At 58.5% G+C, this 23,930-nt stretch overlaps 1 protein-coding gene across 3 annotated transcripts; it reads left to right on the top strand.

The window, feature by feature from the left end:
* Positions 1 to 465: 465 nt before the first annotated feature.
* On the top strand, positions 466 to 23,244 carry SH3GL1 (SH3 domain containing GRB2 like 1, endophilin A2). Of its 3 annotated transcripts, none has more exons than XM_032092365.1 (10): positions 466 to 668; positions 15,190 to 15,258; positions 15,361 to 15,433; positions 16,010 to 16,153; positions 17,615 to 17,748; positions 18,696 to 18,854; positions 19,318 to 19,421; positions 20,080 to 20,204; positions 20,575 to 20,703; positions 22,156 to 23,244. In XM_032092365.1, exons 1-10 carry the CDS (start codon positions 624 to 626, stop codon positions 22,350 to 22,352), a joined length of 1,179 nt encoding a protein of 392 aa, XP_031948256.1. In that variant the 5' UTR covers positions 466 to 623; the 3' UTR covers positions 22,353 to 23,244. The 3 variants fall into 3 exon arrangements, with proteins under 3 accessions (XP_031948256.1, XP_031948257.1, XP_031948255.1); XM_032092364.1 differs by having other exon boundaries at positions 525 to 668; positions 20,650 to 20,703; XM_032092366.1 differs by lacking the exon at positions 20,575 to 20,703.
* The last annotated feature ends 686 nt before the right edge of the window (positions 23,245 to 23,930 follow it).

Here is a 23,930-nt window from a genome sequence, read left to right as displayed (position 1 = left end):
GCCTTTCCGCCGCACCGGGCAGAGGGGGCGGAGCCAGCACTGCCGCGCGCCGCGTCGCTAAGGGCCAACGCGCGAAATGGCGGCGGCACCGGCGGCCAATTAGCGCCCGCCGCTGCGGCCCGCAGGCGCAGATGCTGTCGCGAGGGATACTGGGAGTTGTAGTTTTCCGTTTGGAGTCTCGGTCGCCCCGTTTTCCCCCCGGGGCTATGGCGGGGGTCCCGGCCTGGTTCTCCCCTTGTCGCACACGCGGTCCGCTCCCTGCGGACGGTGCTGGGTCCCTCGGGAGAAAAACACGGCTGCGGCACAGACAACACGACCGCCCGTCCCGCCTATCGCGACACAGCGACTCTTTCCGCCGCTCAGTCGCAACCCGCGGCGGTTCCGCCTGGCCGGCAGGGGGCGCGCTGGCACCGCGCGGCGCTCCGGCCGGGCCGCTCGGTGGTCGCGGGCGGGGGCGGGGCCGGGCGGCGGCGGAAGCGGCGGCGGGGACGGGCCGGGCCGGGCCGGGTTGGGACGGGCGGAGCGTCCTGAGGCTCCCGAGGCTCCCACCGCCCCTGCACCAGGTCCCGCCGCCCGCAGACCGGGCCCCCGCCGCCACCGGCCCAGGCACCGGCACCGGCACCATGTCGGTGGCGGGGCTGAAGAAGCAGTTCTACAAAGCGAGCCAGGTGAGACACCGGCACCCCTCGCCCGTTCCCGCCGCCGGTGGGCTCCGGGGAGGCCGCTCTTCTCTTCCCGGTTCGGAGAACCCGTCCCGGCCGATCGGTGCCCGATCCCCGCTGTTATCCCCTCCCGGCACCCCGGCGCGGGGCCCGCCGGCCATCCCCGGTACCCCCGGTGTCCAGCCTGGCACCCCCCGGTATCCCGGTCTCGTCTCTCCCGGTTCTCAGTGTGCCCCCCCCGCCCCGCTCCCGGTGATCCCGGTGATCCCGGGGCTCGGTGCGGGCAGTGAGCGGAGCCGGGACCCCTCGGGGCAGCCCGGGGGGGCCCGGGATGGGGGGTCCCGTTCTCCCGGTTGGACCGTGGAAGGGACACGGTAAGGGAGCGGCTCCGCCGGGGACCGGAGGGTGCCGTGCGGGTGACACGATGGGGGGCACGGGAGGGTCCTACTTGGGGGGTGCTTCCCCCTTCCCCAAACCCGCCCGCACAACCGGGACGGCTCCAGCCCCGCTGAGCCCCGCAACAGCCGGGATGCGCTGGGAAATCCGGGGCGGGATTGCAGGAGGAAGCCCCGGGAGCGGCGGCCCCGCTAACCCCGGGCGGCAGCTGCAGCCCAGCCTCGGGAAGCTCCCGCTGCTCCGGGCAGGATTCGAGGGTCAGCGAGGGAGCCCCGAGCGCGGCCCGGCCGGGAAAGGGCTGGGGGATGTCGGAAAAAGCTCCCGAATTTCAGCCAGGAGCGAGGCCCGCAGGGATCGCGGTAAACAGGGAGTTTGTGTCGGGTCCTTGGAGCGCTTCCCCCGAATTCCCCATCCCTGGAAGTGTCCACGGCCAGGCTGGACGGGGCTTGGAGCAAGCTGGGATAGTGGAAGGGGGTGGAACGGGATAATCTTTAAGGTCTCTTCCAACCCGAGCCATTCCATGAGTCCCTGTGGGAATCGGCCTCAAACGGGGTTCATAAACACCTTTTCCCTCAAATGAGGGGTGGCCGTTCCCAATCCCCCGAGCAGAATTGTGCTTCCCACTGCTTCCTGTTAACAGTTGTGATGGTTTTTTAATGCATTTTGGGAACGATTCAGGAATCACAAATCCCCCTCTGCTGCTGCTTTCCTGCCCCTGTTTTAAATTTCAGATAAATTTGGCACAGATCGTGTTTTCCATCACTGAGCTTAAACCCTTTCAGCTCATCCCACCCCTGTGTGCAACGTGTGTCGCCTCCTTCCTTGGCTCTATTTTCCCAAATCCATTTTATTTACCCAGCAAAGCAAAATTACAAATTCCTGAAGTCATCCCCCACCCCTTTTCCCACTAAACCCATCATGGGGGGTTTTTTCACAACTGCCATGGGGAAAGGTCGTGCTGGGAGTTGGGTGTGGAAGGATTTTGCCGGCCCGGATGTGCCATGGTGGTGTCAGGAGGTGAAAACCCCTCAATGACTCAGGACTAACATGTTCCTAAACCCAAAAATATCATTTTAAACCCCTGATGAAACCATTTTTTGGAGGAATTACAAATTCTTCCAGAGGTGCTGCCACCCCTTGCAGTGCTCCGGGGACAGGGACAGAGGTGTCCATGATTTAAAGATGCTCTGACTGGAAATTGGGAGACACTGGTTCAAGTTTGGCCATTTTTTTGTCTTCTTCCCCCCTTCCTTCCCTTTTCCCCCTTTCTTCCCTTTCCCCCCTGTGGTCCCACTCAGCCCTTGGCTGAAGGAGGGGAGGATTAGTTATTTTTTGGCTCCCTTCAAACCACCAGACGCTGCCAAAACCAAACATGTGGAAGATCTTTCCTAAAATGTTACGTTTTGTTCCACGTCTGTCCTTAATTGAAGGAAAACGGAGCCAGGGCCAGGGTCTGCAGGGACCCCGCAGGGTTTGGGATCCCTGTTCAGGATCCAGAGGGAGCAGGGCTTGGCTCGTGGGCCTCATCCATGTGATTCCTACAAGCCCACGTCTCCCCTGGGTGAGGCAGCCGGGCGCCCACACGCAGGAGAGAGCCCGGAGTATCCTGGAAAAAAAATCCAAGTCGTGCTGGCAAATGCTGCGGATGGGGAGCAGCTCCGAGTGTGTCCAGAACAGGTTCTGCCTGTTCACGGCAAAATGTTCTCTAGAAAAATAAAGCAAGCTGGAGAAAACATTCTGAGGAAGGGGGAGAAACAGCAGCAGCTTGGAGCTGGGAACAGGGTGGGAAGTCCCTGCCTGTCTGGTCCAAGGTTTCCTCCAGTCGGGAATTTGCAGGGACCTTCTGGTGTAGAAACAGCTTCGTTTGCACCGTTTGGGTTTTGTACAAACTGATGTAAATCCTAAAATCCTGCAAATCTTCCCAGCCAGCGCGCAGGACAGGCTGCAGTTCCTGGGAGAATCCCGAGGGAACGCTGGGGTTGTCACCAGGGATGGGGAGCAGCCCCGCCTGGCACCGCGGGGCTGTCACCGGCCCGGGGCGGGGCAGCGCTGCAGCCATCCCGGGAATCCTGCCTGGGTCACGCACCTGGCAGCAGGAGCAGCACGGGAGCGCTCCAGGGATGGGGGAATCCAGGCACTGGTGTGGGCTGCCCTTTGCAGAGCCCACGCTGGCGTGGCAGCGCCGGGACTCCCGGCACGGCCGCTGTGGGTGCTGCCCATGGATCGCGGGAGGGTTTGGATTGGAGGAGACCTCGGAGCTCGTCTCCTTCCAGTCCCTGGGAAGTGCCCAAGGCCAGTTGGACGGGGCTTGGAGCACGCTGGGACAGTGGAAGGTGTCCCTGCCCATGGCACTGGATGGGATTTCAGGTCCCTTTCAACCCAAACCAGTCTGGGGTTCAGCCCTGGGCGCTGCTGTCATTCCAGACTGGATTAACGTGCTCCCAAAGCCTCTGTGAGCTGAGCGTAAGCCCTGCGAGGCCTGCCTGGGCTCAGGAGTTCGTGCTGGCGAGTCCTGGCCCAAGCCACAGCCTAGCCCCCCCCTCCTGCACATCCAGAGCCGTTTTCCAGAAGGGAAAAGGCAAGTGCTAATTAAAACTCAGCAGCCCTTGCCACACACGCGTTTCCCTGAGTTTGATGACAGCTCCCAAGGCTTTCAGAGGTATTTTTGACCATAAATAGCCCCTTGCTCCCTGCCTGGCTCGGGATGTGCTCCAGAGCCTCCCACAGCCAGCTCAGCCCAGCAGGACCCACCATTCCCAAGCTCCGCAGGCCAGCAGGGAATGCTTTCCGTGCCCCGCGAGCTTCCAGGTGCTGCTGTGGCATCTGCTCCGAGCTGAGGCACAGGAATGTGCTCCCAGAGTGTGTGTGACAGTGAGGGGACAGAGTGCAGCTGGCAGGGAGGGCAATTCCCTTTTTCTGGCCTTCGTGGTCATTGCTCTTGGTGGTGCTGAACTGGTATTTCCTTCACTTCTCCTTGGGTTGGGATTTCCTTCTTCCCTCCTCAGCTGGGGTTCTCTCTGCGGTGACTTTGTGCTCTGCTTTCAAATGTGGGGTTTTTCTTCCCTTTCCCAGCTGAACCTTTTAAAAGCTCCTTTTTTTTGTTGTTCTTTTGGGGTTTTTTGATGTTAGCTCAGCCCTGCTCCCACCGGCCTCTCCAGGCTTTCTCTTGGAGGCAGGAGACGTCTCTGGGATGGTTTGGGTTGGAAGGGACCTTAAAGCTCATCCTGTTCCACCCCTGCCATGGCAGGGACACCTTCCACTGTCCCAGGTGACTCCAAGCCCTGTCCAGCCTTGGACACGTCCAGGGATGAGGCAGCCACAACATCTTTGGGAAGCTGTGCCAGGGCCTCAGCACCCTGTGAGTGAAGCGGGGAGCAGGGAATTCCTGTGGGAGGCATTTGGCAGCATCAGGCTCTGCGCTCCTTATCTGCACACGGGAATTTGGACTGGGAAGTCAAGGGATTCTGCTGATTCCTGCCAGCCTGGAGCCTCCTGCCAACCTCTGTCCCACAGCACCTGATGTTTCTGTATTAACATTAACCTGGATTCCCCTGCAGCTCCTGAGTTTATCTTTCCACATTAATCTGCTCCCGAGGCCGGGGGAAAGCCGGATTTGCTGGAGCGTGGGGTGACATCCGCCAGCTCCGCTTCCAGCCGGGATCCATCCCGGAGCATCCTCCCCTGGCTCCCTGAGCTGTGCTGTCACGGGGGATGGCTGTTTGGAGATGCGTTTGCAGATCCATAGGGAAAGGGAGGCTCAGGGGAGACCTCTGGGAGCCAGGGATTAGGTGCCAGGGCATCCCTGCAGGCCTGGGTGGTGCTGCCTGGGCACTCGCAGAGGTGCCTCTGTCACATCCAGGGGAAAACCTGCAGCCAGGATATTTTCCTGTGGATTCCCTCTCCTTTTCTTGGGTGATTTGGCATCAAAACCCTGTCCCTGCTTGGCTGGTTAATCATTGTCAGAGCTGAGCAGCCCCAGAACCCAGCAGGTTTCATTTTTCCAGGATTGTTTCTCTCCAGAGTTTCCTATAAATTGGCTTTTCCCCCCCTTTGAGGTTGTTTTTGCAGCCATTGGGCTCTGACAGTAACGGGAGCTCCGATTCCTGGAAGGCAGAGACAGAAAACAGAGCTGGGAAACTCCAGCTCTCCGTATCCTGCTCCGTTTGCTTCCCTTCCCGCGCCTGATGTCAGCCAGGGAAAGTGTTATCCTGTGCTCGCAGCTGGGGGAATCTGGGATGAGGAAAGGATCTGTGACTCAGGGCTGGGGGATCATGTGGCGTTGGGATGCTGGTTCCACGTCATCTGCCTGAAATCATGGATTTATCCAGCTGATTTCACAGGGGATGGTTCCTGGATGCAGTGGAAGGAAATCCTCCCTCCCCCTTTTCCCTGCCACTGCTTTTTCCTCCTGGGAAAGAGCAAAATGGGGATGAGGTCAGGCAGCCTGACTTGTAAAAGCTGATTCATTTCTTCAGCAGCATTTTATTTTCCTTCCTCCTCTCCCCCATCCCTGCACATGCCAGTGCCTTTTGCCAGGGCTCCCAGCCCCATCCCTGTGGGAATACCGGGGGATGGGGAGGGAGCAGGGCAGCTCCTCCTGCCTGAGACTGCAGAAATCCCGGTGCCAAAACCCAGCCTGCCCTCGCGTTGGTGTCCAGTGGGATGTGAGGGGCTGATCCTGCTGTGTCCCTGCTGCTGTCCCTCCCGGAGCAGGCTGCTTCCCAGGCAGGATGGAGAATGGCTGACAAGCCCAGAAATAAAATAAATCCCTAATCCAGAGGGTTCTGGCTGTGTAATTCCAGCTGAACTCATTCACATGGAAACTGAGTGCTGCATCCCGACCCTGGCTGTGTTTCATAAGACTCCAGGGCCGCTGTCCCTGCTCCTTCCCATCCTTAACTGCACGGATTAATCCAGCCTGGGGTGCGATGCCCGGAGTGGGAGCAGGCAGGAGGCTGATCCTGTCTCTTCCTGTGGATCTGCTCCCTCTGAGCTGTGCCACGGCTGTGTCTCAGCCTTCCTCCTGGATCAGATGGGAAAGATCCAGGTCGTGGGCCTGGGAAAGCCCCACAGCGCCCCAGAGCTTCCCTTTTCCTAAGGTGCTCCGTGACAGGACTTAGTGCAGGATCTGGCCCACCTTGGCCTCTCTCTGTGATTATAAAAGTGATAACTGATGTTTTTTTAAAGATTTCCTTTTCCTCTTCCCCTCACCCCATCCCTGCAGGCAGCGATCCCGTGGCTTTCAGGAACAGGTTCCTCTGGCAGGAAAGGGCCGTGCTTGGCCCAGACTGAGGGATGAAGCAGCTGCGGGGGTTCCTCGCCTGGTTTTGGGGCTGGATGCTGCTGGGAGTGCCTGGAGGTGCCCGAGCTCCTGCTCCTTTCCCAGTGGATGGAGAATCCATCAGGAGAGTCTGGATTGCTCCTGCTTCCAAGAAAAGCCTTGTAACCCCCCTTCCGGCTTTGCCACCAATAGCTAATTAATAGAACCAGTCCTTTTAAAGCCACTGGGAATTTTAGGATCTCCTAATGCCTGGCTATTAATAAAGTTCATGCTACTGTCACTAATTAAATTGCTTTTCTGCTGCAAAGAAAAAAAAAGATGAGTTAAACATCTCCATAATGAAATTCTGTCTTTGCAACAGAAGGTTAAATTTGCATGATTAAAGCTTTAAAGGGCTTTTCCTAATTGAGAAAATGCTTCGTAATTCATCCTAGAGCCCGAAAACCCGGCTGCACCCCCTGGTTGGACCAGACTTTATTCCTCAGCGATAATTTATGAACCACTTTCCTGACCAAATCTGGTTTGGCATCCCAGGATTAGCTGCATTTTAGCTTAATTTTGCCACTTTTGCGATGAAAAAGGCAGAAGAAGGGTCAACAGTTATCTACACCCGAAGCAAATCTACTCCAGGAGAAGGTGCTGGGGTTTTTTTCCCCCTGATTTTCTTCTCTGGATTAGAAACCATCCTGTTGGCTGCTGACGTGTGTGTGTGGTTCCGGGGGAGCAGGGGCAGCACAAATCCGGAGTGCCAGATGTTGGAGGAGCTCGTGTCCCAGAAAAGCTCCTCCTGATTGCACTGGGGGAGTTACAGAGGGCAAAGAGGCTGGGCTTTTGTGCATAAAACATCCTCCAAATGTCGTCTCCCAGGATTGGGCCCCCTCTGGCTCTGCCTGCAGGGCAGGACGGCTGCGGTGATGCCAAGCGCTGGGAGGGATTTTATCCCATTTAAACCGTTGCGAAATGAGTCTTAGTGCGCAGTGAGGAAAAGAATGGATTCAGCAGCACCTCGGATGGGCTGGAAGCTCAAAAAGCCCCTGGATATGGGGAAGGCCCTGGTGCAGAGTTTGATCCAGCACCGTCCCTGGTTGCTCCCGGCAGCCTTGGGGATGCTGGGATCGCTCCTTCCCACTCTCCGTCGGATGCCGTGCTGTGCTCCGATAGCCACGGAGCTTTTCCTAGAATTCAAACGAACAAGGAAAACGGTTGTTTACAGTGTCCTCAGCCATTTCTGTCCCCTTTGATGTCTGTGCACGCCGGGAGGGCGCCGGGGCTGGGCAGAGCCTTTGCTTGGCCACCGCGGTCCGTGTGAAACGTGCCCTGCACGGGGCTCTGCACGGGGCTCTCCCGCCCAGCCCGAGCCGGGAAGAGGAGTTCGCCTTCCTTTGGGGGGAGTTGGATCGGTTTTGATCTCCCTTATGGCTGCAGAGCCATGTCCCAGCAGCCTGCCTTGCTCCCCTCATCCTGCAGATCCAGAGGTTTTTCTGTCTCCTTCCCAGTTCCTTGGCAGTCTCTTGCCTCCCGCTGTGTCCTCCCTTCGGGTGGTTCCGGCAGTGTCCTGCACCTCAGGGAGGTGTTTTTCCTGGTTTTCACAGGGAGCAGAAATCCCTTCTGCTGCTTTTCTTCGCAGCTGGGTGTTTTCCCCGGGCATCTTACACCCTCCTTTCCCCCTTTCCCCCCTTGTCTTTTGGGAAATCCCTCGGAGCACCGTGTGGGCTGACCCTCCAAACGCTGACTGCAGGACAAGGCTGCTGAGTGCTCTTCCTGAAGCTTTGCAGCTGGAAAAAAACAAGGATTGCAATTCCTAGGAGGCACTTTGAGTGCTCTGCACTTTTATATCCCATCTAAAGAGCAGCTCCAGAGCAGCTCCAAGTCTCCAGGGCGAGGAGCCGCTGCCTTTGGTCCCCCGGGTCCTGGGGCCGGGTGGAGCTGCTAAGGGGTGATGGCTCAGCAGCTTTGGAAGAGCTGGGCTGTGATTCACTGGGTAGGACACGGGGAGACTGGGCAGGAAGTTGGGATGCAAGGCCAGTATTCCACGTTTCCCCTCGGTTTAGGGAACTTCCTCTCGATTGCTGAAGTCACTGGAAGTGTGCGAGGGGAAATCATTGCTGGGAGAGAGGAGCTGCTGCTGCTTCCTTACATGTTTGTGTTTTCCCTGGAACTTGACCCAATTCCACGATTTTTTTTCCCAGCTGAATAGAAATTGTGTCTGGTTTGGTTCAGAGCGTGTGAGAACTAATAACAGGAGAAAATAGGATGCAAATGGCTGCTGGGAGGTGCCCCCATCCCTCCAGCAAGAGCATTCCGAGACTCCTATGGAAACCTTCATCCTTTGGGATGAGTCTGCTCTGGGGGCAGGGTCGTGCCCTTCAGCCCCGTCTGTCTCCTGCTGGAAAAGGCAGCTGGGAGATCGCCCAGATGAGCAGGGAGCCTGATAACCGGGGGTCACAGACCGGGTTTGAGTGCTGCCCTCAGGAGGAATTCCCAGAGCCGGGAAGGAGCAGCTGCAGTGCGGAGCATCCTCCGAGTGCCCTTGGCTGGCCTGGCGCTGCCGCCGGCCCCACTGGTGCTGCTGAAATGCCGGGTTTGCCTTTAATTCCCGCTGTCCTCGTTCCTGCAGCCCATCTGCGGGATGGAGATGAGTCACCCGATCGCTGAGGAGGAGGAGGAGGGCTGGCAGGTGGCTCCTGGAAAGCCGCCTGTGCAGCTCTTCCCTGCGGTTTCCATAGGATAAGATTACGACCCGAGGTCACTGGGAAGCCTTTCCTCCTCGGCGGAGGGAAGGGAAGGAGCTGTTCATTGTTCTGGGCTGACCTTCCTGCTCCAGATCAAGGAATTCCTGTGGCGCTGTGGGGAGGGGAGAGATCCCAGTCTCAGCTGCTGAGGGGGTGGGAGCTCGGGGTGTTCCGAGACACGTTTTCCCTGCGCACGTGTCTGGAGGCAGCCGAGCACCTCGAGTGCCTTGGCACGAGTGTTTTCCAACGCAGCGATTCCATGATTCCATCGTGGAGCTCATCCCTGGCGCTTGGGTGCGAGGCTCAGCCAGGACTGGCCTCTCGTGAAAGATGGGAATGGGAAAAACACAGGGAAGGAGCTGCAGGAGAAGGCTGAGAGTTGGATTTCAGAGTGGAAAATGCTCCTGGGAGCTGTTTCTGAGGAAGATCAGACACTGGAGTCTGATTGAGCGTCCAGGTGCCCCAGCCAGGTCGGATCCGTAGGGATGACGTTGGGAGCCAGCAGCAGGGCGTGCTCAGAGGGGCTGGAGCCTGAGAGCTCCGGCTGCTGTTCCTCCTGCTCCTCTGGTCTGCCAGGAGGGGATGTGAGAAATCCCAGGGTCACGGCGTGGTTTGGGTTGGAAGGGACCTTGAAGGTCACAGAGTCCCACCCTGCCCTGGGCAGGGACACCTTGCACTGTCCCCGGCTGCTCCAAGCTCCGTCCAGCCTGGCCTTGGGCATTTCCAGGGATCCAGGGGCAGCCACTGGGAATGTGCCTCCCTCTGCCAAGGCTGGAGGTAATTGTTCCTCCCCTACTCCACACAATAAACACTGGGATCTGTTTTCTTCTCCTCAAAGTAGGTCAGGAGTTGCTCAGATCAGTGCGTGCCGTGCTGTGGGTGTGCCCAGCTCGCCCCAGCCCCGGCTGCCTGCTGCCCCTGGGGAAGGCATCCCTGCCAGGATCAGAGCTGGGATCCCGGGATGGGCTCAGCCCATCAGAGCTGGGATCCCGATATAGCCCGGGACACCTCCCAGGACCAGCTGGTTCTGCAGGGAGCCTCCGTGGCAGCAGAGCCGTGTGGGGCACTCCAGGAGAACCCCCAGGCTTTTCCAGGTGCTGCAGCTGGACCGGTGTGTTTTTCCAGGAGGTTCTGGGGACTTTCCAGCCCTGCCATTGCCAAGCCCCACTGGCTCAAACACACACACGGAGCTGGGAAGAGTCACGTTGGCTCCGTGGGATGATGGGGATGACCCCAAATGAAGCTGCGTGCCAGGGAGTCACGCCCTGCTGAGCTGGAGAGGTGCTGTGGCTCTGTTTAGGTTTTGTGGAGCATCCCACAAATCTGTGCCGCTGGGCACGGCTGAAACCGGGCACCAGCGATCCCAGTTAACCCCGGCTTTCCTTAACTCCTTCTCCTCCATGTCTGTGCCGAGCTGTGGGGGGTTCAAAACATTCCCAGCCCTTTTTCCATGGGTTTGTGGGCTGGCTTTTCCCCCTGGGCTGGGATGAAGGGAGCCAGGGCAGAGCTGCTTCTCTGTTTGCTCATCTGTGGGTTTGTTTTTGTATTTCTTGAGGGGAACTTGCTGTTGGGAGGGTGGAGGGGAGGAAGAGGAAGGCTTTGATACCCCGGAGTCTGGAGGAATAAGGTTTTCAGCCGACTGTAGGGAACTGTTTTGATTGCAAGGATGGCAAATGTTTGATGTGTTATAAATAGGGCTGACTGCCATGGAAAAAAAGAAAGCGAGTTTAAAAAAAAACCCTGATTTTTGGGTTTCTCTTGGTGTGTTTTGCTTGTTTGAGGCTGAGGGAATTAGGGATAATTTTCCATTTTAAAATATTTAAATATTTAAAGGCTGGAGAGCAAACTTTCAAAATGAGGTCTGAAATCCCGTGGGGAAGCTGGTGATTAGCAGAAAATAACACGGACTTAGGCTCTCTCCTCCATGGGCTGGGCAGATGGGACCCTCAGGGTGGATGTGCTGGAATCTGCCCTTCTCCAGCTTTCGAGGAGCTCCTTGGCTCGGGAAGTTTGGCTGCTGGCACCTTCCCAAGTTTATCAGGGATTTTGCTGATGGTGCAGCCCAAAAATCACTTTTTTTTCCTCCACATCTGTCCCACCTCTGCCCTGGAATGATGCAGGAATTCCCCAGTTGGGAATACCCAGCTCTGCTCGGGGAGCAGCTTCACCCACTGCTCCCAAAGCCTCTCCTGATCTTCTGCTCTCCTGAATTCATCCCAGCCAGGCTCCCAGGAGCTGGGAGCAGCCATGCAGCGTTCCCATGTTCCCTTCCCAGTCCAGCTGCCAGGAGAGTCCCTGTGCATCCCTCCTTCCCCCCTCCAGGCTCACACACCATTGCTGCCTCTCCCCGGCCACCCTCGCTCCACACGGGCTCACTGCAACAATGGCTCTTTCATTCCCCAAGAGCTTCCCCCGCCGTGGGCTTGGGCGCAGGGGGAGGCCGGGATTGTTCCCATTCCCTCGCCCCTGCCACGGAGTCCGAAGGAATCCCCCGTGAGCTCTAAAATGGAGCTGCAGAGCGTGGCTGGAGCAGCCTTGGGTGCAGAGGGGCCGTGTCCAGTCCCTCCGGATGAGCTCTCCCGGGGATGAACCCGGCTGGATGCCGAGCTCCCGGGAATGCTCCCGGCACCCCAGGAATCCAAGGCACCTCCCTGCGCTCGGATCTCAGGTCGGAGCTATCTGGGGCGTATTTGAGCTGTGTCCTTCTAATTAAACACGGGTGAGGGGTGGATTCCTGGCTCCTCGGCTGGCCTGCCCAGGCTGCCTCAGCCCTCACCCCTCCCAGGGCCCTGTGGGTGGCATTCCAGGTGAAATTCCAGGTGAAATGCCAGCTGAGCTGCCAGCAGCAGCCAATTGGGAGCAGACTGGATCTGCCCGGGCTGTGCCACCCGACTGCAGCGCCCTGTGCCAATATTTGCTGTGGGAAGTGTTTGGCCGAAGGCTGCGGCTGCTCCCGGGGTGAACCCCTCAGATGTGTCCCGTCCAGAAACCAGAGAGGCCGGACTTGTTCAGCTCCTTCGCTCCCAGGGAGTGTTTGGTTTGGTTTGGTTTGGTTTGGATTTTAACCATTTCCATGTCTGCTCTCTGCAGCCTCCACGCCTGGCTTCAGGAGAGGTTAGATCCCAGCCAGGGGAACAGGGATGTATCCCAAGCCTTCTCCTGGCTGCTCAAGAAATAGAAATGGAGAAGAATTGTCAGCACATCCTCCAAAAAGCCCCATGGCTGCTTCCTGGGGGAAGGGCTGCTGGAATTTGCTGTGCCAGCATTCCTCCAACTGCCTTCCAGTTCCCTTCAGCCAAGCAATGTATGGATAAACCCTTCCTTCCTTCCTTCCTTCCTTCCTTCCTTCCTTCCTTCCATGGATGGATGGATCTCTCCTCCCTCCCTCCCAGCAAAGGGTGAGATCCTGGAGAGGTCAGTGCTTCCCAGAGGAAGGCAGGCACCCGCTTCCCATCCTTCCCAGGCCCTGTGGAGCTGCACAACGTGGCACTTTGGAAATTTGGCTCCCGATCGCATCATGAGGCTCCAGGTTAAACGAGGAGCCGGTGGAGGCTCCTCCTGGCTCGTGTCTGGGGGATCTGCGTTGGTTTGTCTCCCTTCCTGAGGGATTTGGGAGCGTGGGGATGCGGGGATGGAGTCCCTCCTCCTTCCCTCCCGTGCTGACGCCTCCCAGTTTAATTAGAGCCAGCAGGGAGAGAACCTCAATCTTATTATTCCCTCCCAGCAGGGCAGCAGCAGCATTTCTTGGACGTCAAAAGGAGGATTAAAATTAGTCTGGAAATGAGGGGGTTTTGCCTCCTTCGCTTCTCTGGGCTCTCCGGAGGGTGTGGAGCCTCCGGAATCGCTGTGGTGATGAATTCTGCTGGCCTGGCACGCGGGCCCCTGGAGCAGAGTCCTGTCAGGGGTTATTTACGGCTTCCCAGGCCCCAAATCCGGGGAGAAAAGCGGGAATGGAGCTGCTTGGGATGACTGCACCCGTGCCAGCTGTGTTAGGGAACAGAGCAGGCTCCCAGAGGTGCGACCTTGGCGGAAGGGATCCCAGTCTGGGTGTGGGATTCTTGGCAGGGGACAGGAGGTGGCAGCTGGGGAAGAGCTGTGCCCGGCTGAGCTTGTCCTGGCAGGCCTGGCAACGGCTTCCTGGGATTTCTTCCAGGCTCGAGAGGAAAGCGTGCCTGCCCAGCTCGGGGCTGGGGTGTGTGCTGGCACCCCAGGTGTGGAGCAGGCGTCCAAGGAAAGCAGGAAACCACACTCGGATGGGTTCTCCATCTGCAGGCAGCTGGGGGTGGGGATATCCCTTGGAGCCGCTTCCAAGGGCTGGCCGGACACGGCATGGCAGGGAGCAGGGAATGGGGAGCAGGGAGCAGGGAATGGGGAGCAGGGAGCAGGGAATGGCGAATGGGGAATGGGGAGCAGGGAGCAGGGAATGGGGAGCAGGAAGCAGGGAATGGGGAGCAGGAAGCAGGGAATGGGGAATGGGGAGCAGGGAGCAGGGAATGGGGAATGGGGAATGGGGAGCAGGGAATGGGGAGCAGGAAGCAGGGAATGGGGAGCAGGGAGCAGGGAATGGGGAATGGGGAGCAGGGAGCAGGGGTTGGCCATCCTGGCTCGCTCTGGCCCTGTCCTGTGTCCCTTACTGGGTAGTTAAAGCAGGAGAGTGAAATCCAGAGCTGGGCAAACCAGGAGAGCTTTCCTTCCTTTCCTCTCTCTTTTTCCCTTCCCTTCCCAGTGTGGCTGGTGTGATGTCTCTGAACCTGGATAATTTCCTAAAGGGGTCCCTCCCCCTCTTCCTCAAAAAACATCCAGCCCCATTTTGTATCCCCACGGGAGCAGGAGTGTTCCAGAGGAAGAAAGCCTCGATAAAAATCAAATATTTGATGTTGGAGTAAACAAACCCGATTGTTCCTTCAGATCTGGAGTTTTCGGTACAAACAGGAGGAATCCTGGCAGTGCCCCGGGGCAGGCGTGGAACCCTGGGAGCCAGTGCCCGGTTTCCTGGACCACTTTGGATGTCTGCATGCGGAATTTGCTGTTGTTTGGGGCAAAATAATCACTAATTGCTCTCCACAAGCCCCTACAGGAGGGTGGAGCCAGGTGGGGGTTGGGCTCTGCTCCCAGAGAACAGTAGGACCAGAGGAAAACACCTCAAGTTGCACCAGGGAAGGTTTAGATTGGAAATTGGGGAAAATTTGCTCATGGAAAGGCTGGCCAGGCATTGGCACAGCTTCCCAGAGCAGTGGTGGAGTCCCCATCCCTGGAGGTGTCCAAAAAAAGTGTGGATGTGGCACTTGGGGACATGGGTTAGTGGTGAACGTGGTCAGACTCGGTGATCCTGGAGGTCTTTTCCAACCTCAACGACTCCATGATTCCAACTTTGGCCAGTTCCCACGTCCTGCAAGCCCAGACACTGCTGCTTCCCTCGGCAGCCGGCACGGGGCTGGGAAGGGAACGTTCCCCTGTTTGGGCTGAGGGAAGGACACTTTGGGGTAGGTTCTGGAGGTGTTTATTACCCTCGGGCAGGTAACGGTGTGGGTTAGGGAGTGGGGGCTGTTCTTGGACAGGGGATCCCAGCAGGAAGCTGGTGAGGCCTCCCCAAAATGGCCCAAATGTGCTCTGACTTCCCAGCTTGTCGGACATCTCTGATAGAGGATTCCTTGTCCCAGATCCCGAGCTGCCCCAGCAGTTCCCCTCGGAGTGGTGGCTCTGCTCTCCCCAGGCTGTTCCTGTGCTGGCTGCTGGGAGCTGAGTGTGTTCATTCCCTGTTTACTTGGATTTTGCCGTGTGTGAAACTGAGTCCTTGGCTCCAGATGGAGCTGAGAGACGCTTGTGCTGCTTGTTTTTTCCAGCAGGCGTTGGAGTTGGAGTCGTGGGCTGGGATTTAAGGAGCTGTGGAGCTCCTGGTGGGCGAGGAACGTCCTGGCTGAGCCGTGCTTTGGGTGCTCTGGATGTTTGGGGGTTTGGTGGGCTCTTTTTGAGGGGCTTTGGGCTGTTCCTGCCGCCTCCTTTCTCTTGCAGGTGCTGTGTGGACCATCCCTGTTCCCTTTCTCTCCCAGGGAGTTATTCCATGAGGTGGAAAGATTCAATCAGTGCCTGATCCTCCTCCCTTGTCCTTTCCCCACAGCTGGTCAGCGAGAAGGTCGGAGGGGCCGAAGGGACCAAGTTAGATGATGACTTCAAGGAGATGGAAAAGGTGAGCAGGGAGCCAGAGGAATCCGCAAAATCACCCCATGGCTCCCGTGGGATTGGCTGAATCCCTGAGCTGATCCTCACTGGGCTCTCGTCTCTCCTGCAGAAAGTGGACCTGACCAGCAAGGCCGTCACAGAAGTACTGACCAGAACCATAGAGTACCTCCAGCCCAACCCAGGTGAGGGCCTGGACCTCCCCTGTCCCCTTCCCAGCTTTCCAGGGAAACAGTGAGGTGGGCAAGGAGATCAGGGAGATCCCTTTTGCTCCAGGTTTGGATCAGGTGGAAATCCGGGTGCCCCTCTTGCCCTGAATCCAGGCTGTTGAACCAGGAAAGAACAGATGCAGCCTTTGCCTCTGACCTAGAGAGGCCCTATGGGGACCCGTTTTTCTTGGAACATCCAGGAAAAGTGGTGTTTCTGGGCTGGGAAGGGTGGCTGGCTCTGTCAGCCCTGCATCCTTCCAGCCAGCTGCTCCGGAGAGCACTCCAGGGACCCTGGGAGGGCTGGGGAAACTCCTTTGGCCTTCCCTGGCCAAGCTGTGGGGAACTATTTTTGCTTTGTGTCTTGGAAAAGAACCTTTTCTCGCAGCGAGGGGTATTTCTGGGGGATGGAGACAACGGAGCCTCTTGGCTTCGGGTGTAGCAGGGGGGAAAATAAAACCCCGTTGGCAGCAGCCAAGGGATGCAGGGAATGCCGAGGTGGCTGAGCTGAGGCTGAGCTGAGGCTGAGGCTGAGCTGAGGTGTTCATGTGGCAGCTTCCAGAGCCAAGCTCACCATGCTCAACACGATGTCCAAGATCCGCGGGCAGGTGAAGAACCCCGGCTACCCGCAGTCCGAGGGGCTGCTGGGGGAGTGCATGATCCGCTACGGGAAGGAGCTGGGAGAGGATTCCAACTTCGGTGAGTGGCCCCCGGCGTTGCAGAGGGGAGGGGGGGAGGCCCCTGAGTCACCTGCAAGGTGTCACTCTAAATTCTGGAAGGGGTTGGGTGAACTTTGTGCCACCAAACAGGGCTCAAAAGGGGTTCAGAGACTTCCAGAGGGAGCAGATTCAAAAGGAAAGAGAGGAGGTTTAGATGGGATATTGGCAAAAATTCTTTCCTGGGAGGGTGGGGAGGCTCTGGCACAGGGTGCCCAGAGCAGCTGTGGCTGCCCCTGGATCCCTGGCAGCGTCCAACGCCAGGTTGGAGCAGCCTGGGACAGTGGAAGGTGTCCCTGCCGTGGCAGGGGGTGGGATTCCATGAGTTTTAAGGTCCTTCCATCCCAAACCATTCCATTATTCTGTGGTCCCAGGTATCCTGGATCCCAATCCGTGGCAAACCCACTTTCTTATCGAACACTGAGATAAATTTGCATGTAAAAGAAACAACTTCCCTCTAAACTGAGCAGCCAAGCAGGAGCTGGACGGAGCAAGACTGGGAGTTCCACACAGCTCTCAAGGATCCCTTCCAGCCCAAACCTTGCTGTGATTCCATAGGGAGGCTGAAGTCAAGAAATCTTCTGGCGTGGCTGTTCCTCGCAGCCACGTGTGACTGGCAGGGAGGAGGGGGTAAAGCCTTTTGGGGACATCAGTTTTAATCCCCTGGAACCTCGGCCAGCGCACGTGATGGCCCCGGGGCAGCACAGCTGGCTCTGCCAGGGCAGGGAGGAGCTGCCTTGCCTCAGGAAAATTAAAAACCTCTGGCTGCTTTTGGGACTGACAGAGGGCTTTGGAGATCCTCCCTGGCCAGCTCAGAGCTCTGCATCAATCCTGGCTCACAGGCACCAAGGAGAGCAAGGGAAGGAAGCTTTTAGGAGCACACACCAAACTTTATTTCCTTAATGGCCTCCTTAAAGCAGTATTGAGGACTCCATCCCTCCCTCCCAGGTTATTCAGAGTTATTACAATTGAAATAACACTTCTGCTGTATTGATTTTTCCAGCTGGACAGTGGAGAGATGTTTTCCCTTGTCCCTCTCTCTCACTCGTGTATTTTCCTGTGTTCATGCACTGCTGAAATTGTTGTTCTGCCAAAGCTGCACAAGAATAATTTAATCTCTAAATGTTTCCTCTGCACTAAAAAGCCAGCACTGAATGTGCTTTGCTGCAAGTCTGCCTGGCTGAAGTGTCAGAGTGGCCAGGGCCTTAGGAAAGGCTGGAACTGAACAGGTTTCAGTGAGTGGCTCTGAGCTCTGGGAGTGCCCAAGGCCAGGTTGGACGGGACTTGGAGCAACCTGGGGCAGTGGGAGGTGGGACTGGATAGGCATTAGGGTCCTTCCAACCCAAACCATTCCATGGTTCTGGGACACACAATGGCTTCTGCAGCCCCAGGGCCTCGGGCTGTGTTTGATTCCCTTCCCCTTTCCCCGCTCCTCTCCTCTCAGGGGACGCGCTCCTCGACGCCGGTGAGTCCATGAAGCGCTTGGCCGAGGTGAAGGACTCGCTGGACATTGAAGTCAAACAAAACTTCATTGATCCCCTGCAGAACCTGTGTGACAAAGACCTGAAGGAGATCCAGGTAGACACCCCCATGGTTTTCCCTTCTCCTCCTCCTCTCCCTGCTTTCTGGGCTCTTTGGCTGTTGGTGCACGGAGCTGCCTGCTCTGGAGTGGTGGGAACCAAGGGCTGGCAGGAATTCCCTGCTCTGTGTGTGTTTTCTCCCTCCAGACTCTCTGGTATTTCCTCCCTGCTCAGCGCTGCTGCTGCTGCTCCTGAGCAGCCCAAAGGGCTGGATGCAGGTTGGAATGGTTCTGCATTTGCCATGTTTGATGGAGGGTGCTGTGGGAATACATCCCAACACCCCTTCTGGGCTTGCTGAACTGGGTTCTTAGTGCTGTGAGCTCCCAGATGGGATAGATTTGGGCTCCAAGCTCTGAGCAAGCTCCCCTCAGGTCTCTGCTCAGCATCCCAAGGAGCCCTTCGGGGTCTCACTGGGAAAACAGAGCTCAGCAGCTCCCGTGTGCTACACACAGACAAGGCCAGGCTTGTAACAGGATCCATCCCAACCTCCAATTCCCTGGGCACGTCTCCTGAAGGAGTGTTCCCTGTCAGTGGTGTCCTGGGTGAAATAACCACCAAGTGCTGCCTCAGTGCTTGTCTGTACCCCGATTCCATAGGGCTGCCTTAGACATCCCTACCCTAAGATCCAGGAATGCAGTGCCCAGAACCCACCTTCCTGGTGTCCAGAGATCTCTGCAAATCCTGGGGGAAGCTGAAAGTAGCAGGACAGCTCTTCACCTTCCCAAAAGGCTTCTGTGGGGAACAGACCTGGGCTGCTCTGCAGCCTTTTCCTCAGTGGGAATCACTCCACCATCACACCCTGGAGACTCTTTCCCACCTGAAGCAAAGGTGGGAGCCACAGGAGATCAGGTTTCTGACACCAGAAATGAACTCAGCCTGTAACTGGAGCTGCCCTCCCAATCCTCTGGCTTTTCCCTCTTCCCTGTTCTCTCCATCCTCTCCCAGCACCATCTCAAGAAGCTGGAAGGGAGACGCCTGGACTTTGACTACAAGAAGAAGCGACAGGGCAAGATCCCCGATGAGGAGCTCCGGCAGGCCATGGAGAAGTTTGAGGAATCCAAGGAAGTGGCAGAAACCAGCATGCACAACCTGCTGGAGACGGATGTGAGCGTGGGAGCGCAGAGCTGGGGGTTCCATGTCCCTGGGGTGGCATCTCCCGAGGGAGGCACTAATTGCACACCACTTCCACTCGTTCTCCCGAGTGTCTGCTCTGGGAAAACCCAGATCTGCGTGACCCCACAGGCCTTGGCTTAGCCCCTGATCCAGCTCTTGGCCAGAGCAGAGCCTGTGGCTGGCACCAAACAGGCTCCTCTCGGGGTGGTAGGGGGCTGAGCTTGGGAGGTAACACAGCTGGGGAGGATTTGGGAAGGATTTCCCAGCTGGCAAACGCAGAGTGGCAGGGAGTGTGCTCTGTGCTGCACAGTCTCAGCCGGTTTTGCCCTGCGCTGTGTGAAATCCCAGACCTCCTCTGGGCTCTCCACTGCTGCCGTTCCCCAGCGCAGCCCCACGGGCAGTGCGGGGGCTCTGGCTGGGAGCAGGCGCTGATCGCGGCCCCGTGGTTCCCCAGATCGAGCAGGTGAGCCAGCTGTCCGCCCTGGTGGATGCCCAGCTGGATTACCACAGGCAGGCCGTGCAGATCCTGGACGAGCTCGCCGAGAAGCTCAAGCGCAGGTGAGTCCCAGTGCTCCCAGCCAGAGCTGTCCCCGTGGTTCCTGTCTGGGAACACCCGAGTCCCCCTTGGAATCACAGAATGGATGGGGTCAGAAGGGACCTTGAAGGGACACCTTCCACTATCCCAGGCTGCTCCGAGCCCTGTCCAACCTGGCCTTGAAAAAGCCAATTCCTTTGGCTGTTCCAGGTGGGATTTGAATTTAGTTGGGTGTCTGATCCAGCCCAAATCCTGGCTGAGGTAGGCTCGTCGCACCTCTCCTTCCTCAGCCTCCCCACTCGGGAGGATCTGGCAGTGCTGCCCCTGCTGCTCTTCCCTCCTGGGAGAAACTGCGGAGTGGATCCCGTGCCGTGTCTGCTTTGAATTGGGAGGAGCTGGGAGGATCCTGCCAAGTCTGAGCTTTAAAACTACAGCACGAGTGTCCTCTGCTGGCCTGAATTCCTGAGCGTTCCGTAGCAAAACCTGGGATGTGAGGCCGTCTCCAAGGGCAGATCCCAAACCCCGGGGAAGTCCCACCTTCCAGCGCAGGGACTTGTGCAAATCCCTGTCTGCAGGCCACTTCCTCCCCTGTGTAGCCACCCAGGAGTACAAACGCCATGGTGATCTCCTCCTGTTCCATTCCTTGTTGCACCTGATCCATGTTTCTTCTCCCTGTCCCAGGATGAGGGAGGCCTCCTCACGTCCCAAGCGGGAGTACAAACCCAAGCCCAGGGAGACGTACGACTTCGGGGACACCGACCAGTCCAACGGGGGCTTCTCCTGCAACCCCACCCCCAAAGTCTCAGGTAACGCTGTCCCAGGTGTTTGCCAGTGCCTCTGGAGCAGCCTCCCGGGGAAGGAGGGCGGCTGCTCGGCCTGCACAGGATGTTCCTCGTGTGCTGGATGCTCCTGCACGAGCCACTGGCTCTGGAAAATGTCGGGAATGCCTCTAGGGCAGGCTGTTTTCTCCTGGGACCCAGGAGCCTTTGTTGTGTTGGCTTTGGGGATGTGCCAGAGGGGTCTCCAACCTGGGCCTCTCGATGTCAGTGCCAGACAGGAAAACTGAAGCCTCTCTTCTCCCTCCTTCCTTGTTTTCCATCCCGCTGCATCCCTCCCTCCCTCCCTGATCCCAGCAGGTTCCTAACAGCATGTGGGCACTCCTGTTTCTCCTAACAGATCCCTCCGGGCCCTGCCTGTCCCTGTCTCCCGTTCCCGTTGGTTTAAGCATGTCTCTCTTTTGTTTGGAAGCAGCTTCCGCCTCTTTCCGGTCGGACAAGCCGTCCCGGGCCTCCGTCAGGAGTATCCGTGAGTTTCCTCCCTGCACTGCTCCGTGTGTGGCCTCCTCTCCCCGTCCCTCCTGGCTGCTCCTCCCTGCTGCTGCTCCTTGGAGCTGCTCATCCCTCCGTGCTGAGCCTGAGCTGAGCCCTGAATTAACCCAGCCCCGCTCCAGTGGGATTTTCCACCCCAAAACCGGGGCCTGGCTCACCCGGAGGAGCTGCAGCAGCTCCCAGCACCCAGGCATGTCCTGATCCGCAGGGATCAGGTGCTTTCCCAGGAGAGATCAGGATTCAAGGATTTCCCTGTTCTTACAAGCACCCAGCCTGGATCTCTCCCACTCCTGCTCCCGTGTCCCTGTGGAATCCTGGAGGGAGGAGGCAGAGCCTCAGCTCATGGAGTGCGTGGGGTGTGGTCCCATCTGGGCACAAGGAGCCTGGGAGGGGCTGTGGGGTGATGTGGGGTCCGTGGTTCCTCCTGCAGGACCTTGGGATGCCAGGGCTGGGCTGGGCTGGGGCTCGGAGCTGTTGTGCCGGGAAGGAGCCTGGAGCAGGGACGTGGTGGTGGGACCAGCCTGGTGGTCTGGGGAGTTCTCTCAAACCCATCGATGTCTGGCTGCTGCTTGTGGTGACTTCTGAGTGCTCTTCTCGTGCTGGGCCCTCCCTTGCTGTGGGTCCTGGAATCATGGAATGGTTCAAGACCATTTCATTCCACCCCTGCTGTGGGCGGGGACACCTTCCACTGTCCCAGGCTGCTCCAAGCCCCGTCCAGCCTGGCCTTGGACACTTCAGGGATATTCAGCAGCTGGATGTGCTGGCTGCTGTTCCCTTGCCCTGGCTGAGCCCCAGCACAGTGGGGAGGGCTGGGGGCTCCTGCAGGCCCTGGTGCTCTCTCTTAGCTCAGTCCCTTTCCACTGGGATCCTCCCAGCTCCAAAGCTGAGGCCCAAAATGTCAGTACACAGAGTGAGCAGCAGGGAATCCCACAGAAAATCCCTTTGCAGCCGAAAGGTGATGCTTAAATCCTGGAGCTGAGCTGGGGAAACGAGACTTTGGGTTTCTCCCGAGTTTTGGGGGGCTGCTCATGGGTTTGAAGCCCCGTGGCCAGGGAGGCAGGTGCTGTCCTGTCCCTCTGTCACCCTCAGGTGTGGGGTGACCCTTCCAGGGTCCCCCTCCATGTCCAACCCCACCTGTGAGCTACAGGGCAGGTTCTCCCCTCTGCAGAGGGATAACGTGGTTTGTCAGGGGTCCCGTTCAGGTTGGAATGTGGGAAATCCAGGCAGAAACAGCACACGGGGTGTTGGACGCAGGATCTGTGCTGGGGCCGGGGCTGGAGCGGGGTAACGGAGGAACTGGAGGGGCAATGAAGGGCCAGTGGAACCAGCCCTGCCAGTCCAGGCAGGATCCAGAGCCCGTGGCAGGAATCCCTGGTGCCAGGGCAGGGCTGTGTGGGGTGCTGCTGACGTGTCCCCGCTGTCCCCGCAGCCCCCCTGGACCAGCCCTGCTGCAAAGCCCTCTACGACTTCGAGCCCGAGAACGACGGCGAGCTGGGCTTCAAGGAGGGCGACATCATCACCCTGACGAACCAGATCGACGAGAACTGGTACGAGGGGATGATCCACGGCCAGTCCGGCTTCTTCCCGCTCAACTACGTGGAAGTGCTGGTCCCGCTACCTCAGTGAAAGGCGCCGCTCCCGCCCCGAGTGTCCCGAGCTCCATTCCAGCTCCAGCCCCGCCCTCCCCGCCTCACCTCGGGGCCAGGCGCCACCAGGGAACAAGCCAGAAGGGTCCCACGGCCCCTTCCCCCTGTGAATTTGGTTATTTTCTTTTTTTTTTTCCTTTTTTTGTCCTTCTGGTGCTTGAACTTCGGTACTTCGCGCGCCCCCGCCCCGTCCCTTCCTCTTCCCGTGTTTCCTTTGGGTCCAGCACCCGGATGAGCCAGGTGGGAGAGCCGGGATTGTCCTGGGACACACGGCCCCGGGGCAGGGCAGCCCCCACCTCCCGCCCCAGCGATCGCCACCCGTGTCCCACGGATCCCCCGCGGGATCCCGGCGGGATCGGGGAGGGAGCTGAGGCACAGCAACACTAAAGCACCCCTGAACACTAAGGCGGCCCTGCAGGGCAGGTGCTGAGCCCTGCCCGGGGCTCGGAGCCATCCCTGCCCATCCTGGAGGGACAGTGGGGATGTCCCCTGCCCGCCGTTGGCCCCCTCCCCACAGACCCCAAGGCTGCTCCTTCTGCCCATGGTTTTTTCCTGGACCTCAGGCTTTTCCTGCTACGAACTCTCCCAAGTCGGTCACACCTGCAGGATCATCTGGAGGGGGAGGAACTGGGCCACAGCCCGGGGTGTCCCTGTGGTGGGGCAGAGGCTGTGGCTCCTCTTCCCAGGGCTCTGCACGTTCCCCCTTCCTGGGGATCCCTCGGGGATCACGGCTGGAGCTCCCCTGGTCCTCTCGTGCCTCCCCTGCGCCCCCGCCCTGCCCACGGCCACCCTCTCTGGGGGCAGTGCACCCCTCTGCCCCGGGTCGGTGGGAAGAGGGATGGTTCATCTCGGTGTCACTTCTGCCACCCCTTATCCCTCAGCTGTCCCTTCCTGGCCAGGGGGTCGGGATGGGGTTGGGATGGGGCCGCAGAGCAGCGCTCGCCCCAGCTCTCGCTCGGCCCCGTGGATTTCCTTGCTAGAAAAGTGGGTTCTTCCCCTCCTCGGCCTCGGACAGGCCCCAGCTCCGTGCAGGGCTGTGCTGCAGCGTCCCTGTCCCTGCTGCTCCCGGCTCCTGATCCCGTTCCTCTGTAAGGATTTGGTCCGTGCATGTCCCCGTCTGTCTGACCCCCGAGCTGTGACCCTGGCCCCAGGGGGGCCCAGGGCAGCCCCCCCGCTCCCAGCAGGGCAGGGAGCCCAAGGGACCGGAGTCACGTCCCGGGGGCACCGGCTCCCGCTCAGGTGGATTGAAACGCATTCTGTCAGCTGGGACAACTCGCTAGATCTTCTTTTTTTTTTTTTTTTTTTTTTTTTTTGTAATGGTTTCTCCTGGTTTTTAGGGGAAAAAAATGATGACCCACAATTCTTGACTTGTATCTCTGAATGAAAGTATTAAATGTTTTCTTCTTTCTAACATCTGCCTCGTGGAGTCAGGGAATGGTTTGGGTTGGATGGGGCCTGGAAGGTCATGGAATTCCACCCCTGCCATGGCAGGGACACCTCCCACTGTCCCAGGCTGCTCCAAGCCCCAGTGTCCAGCCTGACCTTGGACACTGCCAGG

This window comes from Corvus moneduloides, chromosome 28 (assembly GCF_009650955.1).
Source record: "Corvus moneduloides isolate bCorMon1 chromosome 28, bCorMon1.pri, whole genome shotgun sequence".
Classification (NCBI taxonomy): Eukaryota; Metazoa; Chordata; class Aves; order Passeriformes; family Corvidae; genus Corvus; species Corvus moneduloides.
This window is presented reverse-complemented; position numbering and strand designations above follow the sequence as displayed.